Source organism: Populus nigra, chromosome 2, assembly GCF_951802175.1.
Source record: "Populus nigra chromosome 2, ddPopNigr1.1, whole genome shotgun sequence".
Taxonomy (NCBI): Eukaryota; Viridiplantae; Streptophyta; class Magnoliopsida; order Malpighiales; family Salicaceae; genus Populus; species Populus nigra.
The window spans coordinates 2,742,832-2,749,731 of record NC_084853.1 but is presented as its reverse complement, the minus strand read 5'-3'; the positions used below and the strand labels follow the sequence as shown (position 1 = coordinate 2,749,731).

Below are 6,900 nucleotides of genomic sequence, written 5' to 3'. Positions count from 1 at the left end.
TTTATCAAAACGAAATTGACAACCTTGTTTTTTACGGAATAACATGAAGCCGGATTAGCATTGAGAGGTTCTGACTTCTGGCCTCCGAGATAGTTGACCACTTACGTTTTTTTCTGCGTAAATTATCTCCAAGGATGATTAGGTTTGGAATCTTTGGGATGCCTGGTATTTTGTTTTTCATTAAAATTTAAATTTTTTTTAAATTATTATATTTTTTGTTTCTAGATTATTTTGATGTAATAATATTAAAAATAAATTTTAAAAAATAAAAAATATATTATTTTAAAATAAAAATATTTTGAAAAGTATCTTTCCGCTGCGGGCTGCATAATTTTTGTGCTATGGCTACTGAAAAATTCTTGGCTGATTGACCCCAGGTTCCGGGACGAGAATCAGGTAAACAGTTGAAGTGGGATCCACAGTGTTCGGTGGTGCTCTTCTGTTCATATCGGGCCACAAATTTAGAGCGTGTTTGGCAGTGTGGTTGCGGGTGCTTTTCAAATAACTTTTCGTGCCAAAATACATGCCAACGATGTTTTTTTATTTTTTAAAAATCATTTTTGACATCAGCACCTCAAAACGATCCAAAACGTACAAACCATATTAAATTTTAGCAAAAAAAAAAATTCAAATTTTTTGGGAACGCGACCGCGGCCGCGTTCTCAAACGGTGCCTTAATTGCCCTAGGCCGGTAGAATCCTACTAATGGACCCTTTCGTAAGGGGTGGTTCACCGATTCTGTCTCTTAAATGATAAGATTGTTCGAGATAGTTTGGTAGAAATTTAATTTGTTATGCACAAGTACTTATCTGGAATTCTGACTTTAATCCTGATCTGAAGTTCCCTAACTTTTCTGTTTTTTTTTTAATCATCATGATTTACAAATCTTCGGTGAGAATCGATGCATGCACGCTCTGACTTGAGGTCTCGTGTCCCCCCTCATTCTCTCGCCCGACCACCGTATGCTCTCCCTACCTGTGCCTAACATCTCCATGGTTGACCATAATTGGCATGTTCACTAAATTTTTTCAATGTTTCCTATCCTTGTTCGCATTCTTTTCAATTTTGTTGGTGCTAACAAGTATCCAAACGAGGCATTAAAATTTTGGAACCCTCATAATTAGCCAAGAAATAAAATGACCAATATTATGAAAAAATAAAAATCTCTTTAAAGAAATTAAAGTAAAATTTTTTTTTATAAATTTTTGTTTCAATACAGTAATCTCCATCTCAAAAACTAATATTATTATGTTTTTAAACAATTAACAGGTTCAAGTTAAATATAAATTAAGGTATTGCTTGGCAACACCATGCATCTCAACAAAAACATCATTTTTTGTATTGATTTTTGTGTTTTTATTGGCAAAACACAGGTACATCAGCAAAGGCAACATGCAAAAGACAACATTAGAAAGAAACCATCATTCCTCACACAAATATGACTAATGCTTATTTTCTTTGTTTTTTTGAATTAAATGAGACTTGGTATTTCTAAATTTCTACCATTTGAACTTTTCCCTTGGCATCGTCTTCACCACCGTTTTCTATTTGCTCCATTGCCCCCCTGTCCTTATATCTATACCAAGATGCACACGTCAAGTAAACTCCAAAATTCACTGTGCTGATGCCTGCTAATAGCCAATAAAAGTAGTTCAACTTGTCTCTATTTAAATTGTCGCTAGCCAGCCATCCACCAGTAACATTGTTTACCACCTGCACCACCACAGAGCTCAAGAAGTAGCCAAATGCCACTGAACACCATGAGATAGCTGTGCCCAGCGATTTCATTCCGGCCGAGCCCTCTGCATAGAAAAATTCTAGCAGTCCAACTAATGTGAACATATCAGCTGCTCCAAAAATGCCGAATTGGAAACCAAGCCATAAGAAACTCATTGGCAGGGGCTCAGTAGAGTCAACCATGTTGTGTTCAATAGCCACCGATTTGCGCCATGTTTCCACAACTCCAGAAACTGCCATGGAGATGACTGAGAGCACTAGCCCGACTCCAACGCGCTGGAGGTGTCGAATTCCAGTTGGAATCCCTGTGATCTTTCGAGCAAGTGGTACAAAGAAGCGTTCGTATATTGGGATCATAACAAAAATGAATAGTAGGGGGAGCACTGGTAGTGAGGGGCCAGGGACTCTAAAGCCAAAGACGTGTGTGTCCATGGTGGTGCTTTGTTGGACAGAAAAAGTTTGGAGCTGAGCTAAGCATGTGTTCAAGAAAACTGTGCTAAGTATAATTGGAAGCATGCGAAGCAAGATCTTTGTTTCTTCAACTTGTGTCACTGTGCATAACCTCCAAGGTCCAGGGTTGATTGATGTTGATGCACAGTCAGTAGTGTTTGCGATTGCTGCCCGGTCCAAGAACCTGGAATTTGGCAGAAATACATGCGCTTTAGTATCCCGTTATGGTTATGATTTGTTGCAACAAAGTTGACCATTTTATATTTTTATACCTGAATTGGCCAGTCCTCGGAAGAATTTCTTGTTTCACCCCCGCTTCTTTGTCATGAATTTCATGTAATTCTTCAGCCCTCTCTGAAATTGGAAGGTCGCGGTTCCGGATTGCAGCCACAAGTACCTACATTTATGAACAAATTAAAGGACAAATTCATTTATCTAACACACCAAGACTAATGATCAGAGCGAAGGTACCGTCTCAATATATACCAAGCTCTTTAAGGAAGTTATTACCTGTGCAACGCGTGTGAGGGGGCTTCCCTTAGGTACATTGTTCCGATAAAAGGACTTGCCCGTGCTTACAAAGATAATGGCGAAAAAGATTGCAATGGCACACACACCAAACCCCAAATCCCAGCCTTGGTTAGCACCTAACCATACAATAACAGTGACTCCTATTATAGCTCCCATGGTAAGGCTAAGCAAGAACCAGTTGAAGAAACTAGACAATTGAATTGCCTCCTTGGGGTCATTCTCGTCGAATTGGTCAGCTCCTAAAGATGGCAAAGCTGCTTTGATGCCACTAGTACCAAATGCAATAAGGTACAGACCGGTGAAAAGTATTGCAGATTGGCTACCACCAGCAGCCTCACACTGATCAGATGAAACGCCTTTGCAAGGAATTGGTCTTAGTTGGTGGAAGTGTGCTTGAACCGTTAGGAGGGCATATCCCTGGAAAACACAACATTTTTAAACACTACCTTTTTTCCTATCTTTCAGAAATATGACAAAAAATCTATCCGTCATCATAATTTGCACGTATGTGTGTCTATATATATTGCATATAATATAAAAAAAGACGCGGCTCTTTTACCGTAGACAACTCTATTATTTTTCTTTTTATATGACATGGCCTGTTGTCTGCATCATATTCTATCAAGTTTGGAAATCGTGGCACATGCATTCATGCCTTTTTTTCCAATAAAATAGGCCAAATGATACAAAATAATTCATGATTCTTAATTAGAAGTTTGACACTTCATGATTTTCCAATCATAGCATAATTGATTAGAAATGTATGGCCATGATTAGGAGGTTAATTGATAAACATACCAAGAACTCCGCGCATCCAAACAAGACGCAAGTCTTGAATCTTGTCCAATAGGTATCACATATGAACCCTCCAAACAGCGCCACTAAGAAAGAAGTACCAACGAAGTTGGTAATTGTAGTGGCAGATTTTGTTAGGCTGAAGTTCATGTACCCAGAGAAATAAGTCATCAGGCTCGCAGCCATACAGGCGAATGCCATGTTTTCTAGTCCTTCCATAGCTGCGCAAATTCACCAAAACTAACATCATTTAGCTCATAATCTGGGAAGCAAATCCACTTTTTTGCACATATGCATGCGCAGGCGCTCACACACACACAGAAGTAGACACACACATGCTTGTAGCAATTAACAACTTTCTTACTGTATACAAAGAATACAGCTCTGTTTCCTCCTAGCCTTCTTTCTGGCTTGGATTCGATTTTACCATCTCTTGAGATGTCCTGTTTAGGAAAAATTAAAAAAAAAAAACTCTATAAATAAGTTTCCAAAGAGAGTACAATATAAAATACTAGAATGTAAGGGAAAGTGAGCAAACAACAAATGAACTAGACGGTTTAATTCGCCATTAGAAAGACAATCCATTAATGGCTCTCGGATCATTGAAGAAAGGTTGTATATATACACAGGACTTGAAATAATTCAGCTGACTTTACCATTTTGTTGAGTCCCTTTTGTGTGGAGGACGAAATGTTGCTTGAGAAGAGATGGTATGATCTAAAACCATACACTTAGATGTGTGTGTGTGCGCGTATGTGTGTGTGTGCGTGTGTGTGTGTGTGTGTGTGTATATAGAGAGAGAGAGAGAGACAGACAGACAGACAAGTTGAAAGATATAATCCTACTGCGGGCAACCGGAACGAAAAGGAATCAAAAGGCATACAGTAGTTTGAGCAACATTTTAGGTAGGTTTTGTTTCTTTTGATACCTCCCTATCTCTTCCTATACTTTGACTAATTTGCTGCCTGCAACGTGTATTGTTTAATGCCTCTCCTGAATTTGTCGGCACGTTCCTGTTCGTGAGGGATTCGAGTGTTTTAATATTCCACAATGTTAAAGAATAAGGAGGAGGATAGAAAGTTGGTGGAAGAAAAAGAATAATTGGTTATGCCTTTCTGTTTCTTAGGCTCTCGGTCAGTCATGCAACTGGAGTGGGAATAATTCCTTTTGTATGGAACATGTCATCAGCCCTGATGCATGTGTATATAGGCCTTCCATTTCTTTTGTAAAAGTGTGCAGAGAATAAGAATAATGATAAAGCTTGAGAATTTTAAACCAAAACCCTTTTGTTCTCTGTTTCTTTTCTTTTCTTTCTTTATTTTAGCCTATGCAACCTTTAGCATTTTTTTCATGGTATAAGAGTTTTTGGTTGTTCAGCCAACTATGGAGAAAGAAGCTAAAAATCAACAAACACCACCTTTTGCCGTAAAATCAACCTCACGTTTCCATAACCTCTCAGATCCAAATAACCCATCCCATCTTGATAATGGTGATACATCAGTTGTCAGTTTGATGATTGATTTTTTAACCATAAAAAATTATTTCACTTGGGCAAGAGCCATGAAGAGTGCTCTTAGAGTCAAGAACAAGCTCGGTTTTGTTAATCGCAGTGTCACAAAACTTTCAGATCCCAACAATCCTCTTCTAGAAGCTTGAGAAAAATGCAACGATATGATTGTTTCTTGGATCCATAACTCTGTAAGTCCTTCAGTAAAGTTTTTTTCATCCTTGTAGATAATGCATATGAGATTTAGAATAAATTTTGTGAGAGATTTACATACTCAACAAAATGGGCCATGAATTTTTCAACTAAAAGGGGCTCTAGCCAACTTAACTTGGGGGAATGATTTAGTCAATATCTATTATGGAAAGCTGAAAACAATTTGAAATGAGTTAACATTACATTGTCTTATGCTAGAGTGTTCTTGTGGACAGATGAAGATCCTGACTAATCGATATCAACAAGACTGTGTAATCTAGTTTCTCATGGGTTTGAATGAAACATACTCCAATGTAAGGGATTGGATCATGTTAATGGATCCCATACCACAAGTCAGTAAGGTTTTTTCTCTCATCCAGCAGCAAGAAAATCATCAAATGTTACCTTGCACATCTGCTCCTAAATCAATGGCCCTCCTCACCAAAAATACATCCATAACCTTCAGGTCGTTTAACAAACCTTACTGCCCACATTGCAAGATTCAGGGGCATCTCGTAGAAGATTGTTTCAAAGTAGGAAATGCAACTCCTCCTACTTGTAGTCATTGTCATATGAGTAGTCATTCAATAGAGAAATGTTACAAGCTAGTGGGGCATCCCTCTAGTCACAAGTTACATAACAAGGGAAGAAGACTAAATATGCATACCAGACAATCCAACATGATTGTAGCTGAGGATTTCCTAAAGAATCAGATTGACAAGATGAATCTGATGTTAAATCAGTATAAAAAAATCTTGCAATTACTTCATGAGAAACACAATCCAGCAGACATCTATCCTTCTATGGCTAACTTCACAAGTCTTCTATCTATGTCTGGTATCACAACCTGTCTCTCCACTTACTCACATAAATGTTTTGATATTAACAATGTCCTTTGAATCATAGATATAGGAGCTACAAGTCATATGATTTGTAGCACCATATTCTTTCAAAAAATAACAACTATTATGTCTTATAATGTCAAACGTCCTAATGGCCAAGAGGTTCCAGTCACACATTTAGACACTGTTAAACTCTCCAAATTAATCACTCTTGAGAATGTTTTGTGTGTTTCTTCATTTGTTTTCAATATCCTTTCCGCTCCAACATTAACTAAAAATGTCTCTTGTTGTTTTGTTTTCCTGTCCAATGCTTGTTTTCTGCAGGACCTCACATCATGGACAACGATTAGATTGGGTGAAATGAAGAATGTTCTCTATCACCTCAAGCATGTTGAAGTATCTCCTACTGCATTGATGTGTACATTATCCAAGTATTTTGACACTTATCATTTGCATTCTACTTGTGCTACAAATACTAGTCATCATTCTAATTTGTGGCATTATCGTCTAGGCTATATTTCCAACTCCAGATAACAATTAATTAGAGATCCTATTGTAATTAAAAAAAAACTCATGTTCTACTATCAATGAAGCTCTCTGTTCGATTTATCTCTTGGCAAGACAACATAGACTCCCTTTTGATCTAAGCCTACATAAATCTTCTTTCAACTTTGAACTTATACACTGTGACTTATGAGGGCCATGTTCTGTGGCAGCTTATGACGAGAGTAGATATTTCTTAACCATTATTGATTACTTATCTCCTAGTACCTGTGTTTATTTGCTTAAAAATAAGTAAGACACGCGAAAATCTATAGAGTCATTCTGTAATCTTGTTAATACTCA

At 37.5% G+C, this 6,900-nt stretch overlaps 1 protein-coding gene and 1 long non-coding RNA gene across 3 annotated transcripts; one reads left to right on the top strand and one right to left on the bottom strand.

Annotated features, from left to right (window-relative positions):
- Positions 1-1,317: 1,317 nt before the first annotated feature.
- Positions 1,318-4,396, bottom strand: LOC133681538 (protein NRT1/ PTR FAMILY 4.5-like). Of its 2 annotated transcripts, none has more exons than XM_062104601.1 (6): positions 4,170-4,396; positions 3,878-3,956; positions 3,517-3,734; positions 2,698-3,135; positions 2,460-2,584; positions 1,318-2,371 (listed from the first exon to the last, which is right to left on the bottom strand). In XM_062104601.1, the coding sequence occupies exons 1-6, from the start codon at positions 4,170-4,172 to the stop codon at positions 1,492-1,494; spliced, it is 1,743 nt and encodes a 580-aa protein (XP_061960585.1). In that variant the 5' UTR covers positions 4,173-4,396; the 3' UTR covers positions 1,318-1,491. The 2 variants fall into 2 exon arrangements, with proteins under 2 accessions (XP_061960585.1, XP_061960586.1); XM_062104602.1 differs by lacking the exon at positions 4,170-4,396 and adding an exon at positions 4,055-4,124.
- A 376-nt stretch (positions 4,397-4,772) lies between these two features.
- On the top strand, positions 4,773-6,663 carry LOC133681419 (uncharacterized). The gene is made up of 2 exons (XR_009836514.1): positions 4,773-5,211; positions 6,379-6,663. It is a non-coding gene; the product is annotated as an uncharacterized LOC133681419 (long non-coding RNA).
- The last annotated feature ends 237 nt before the right edge of the window (positions 6,664-6,900 follow it).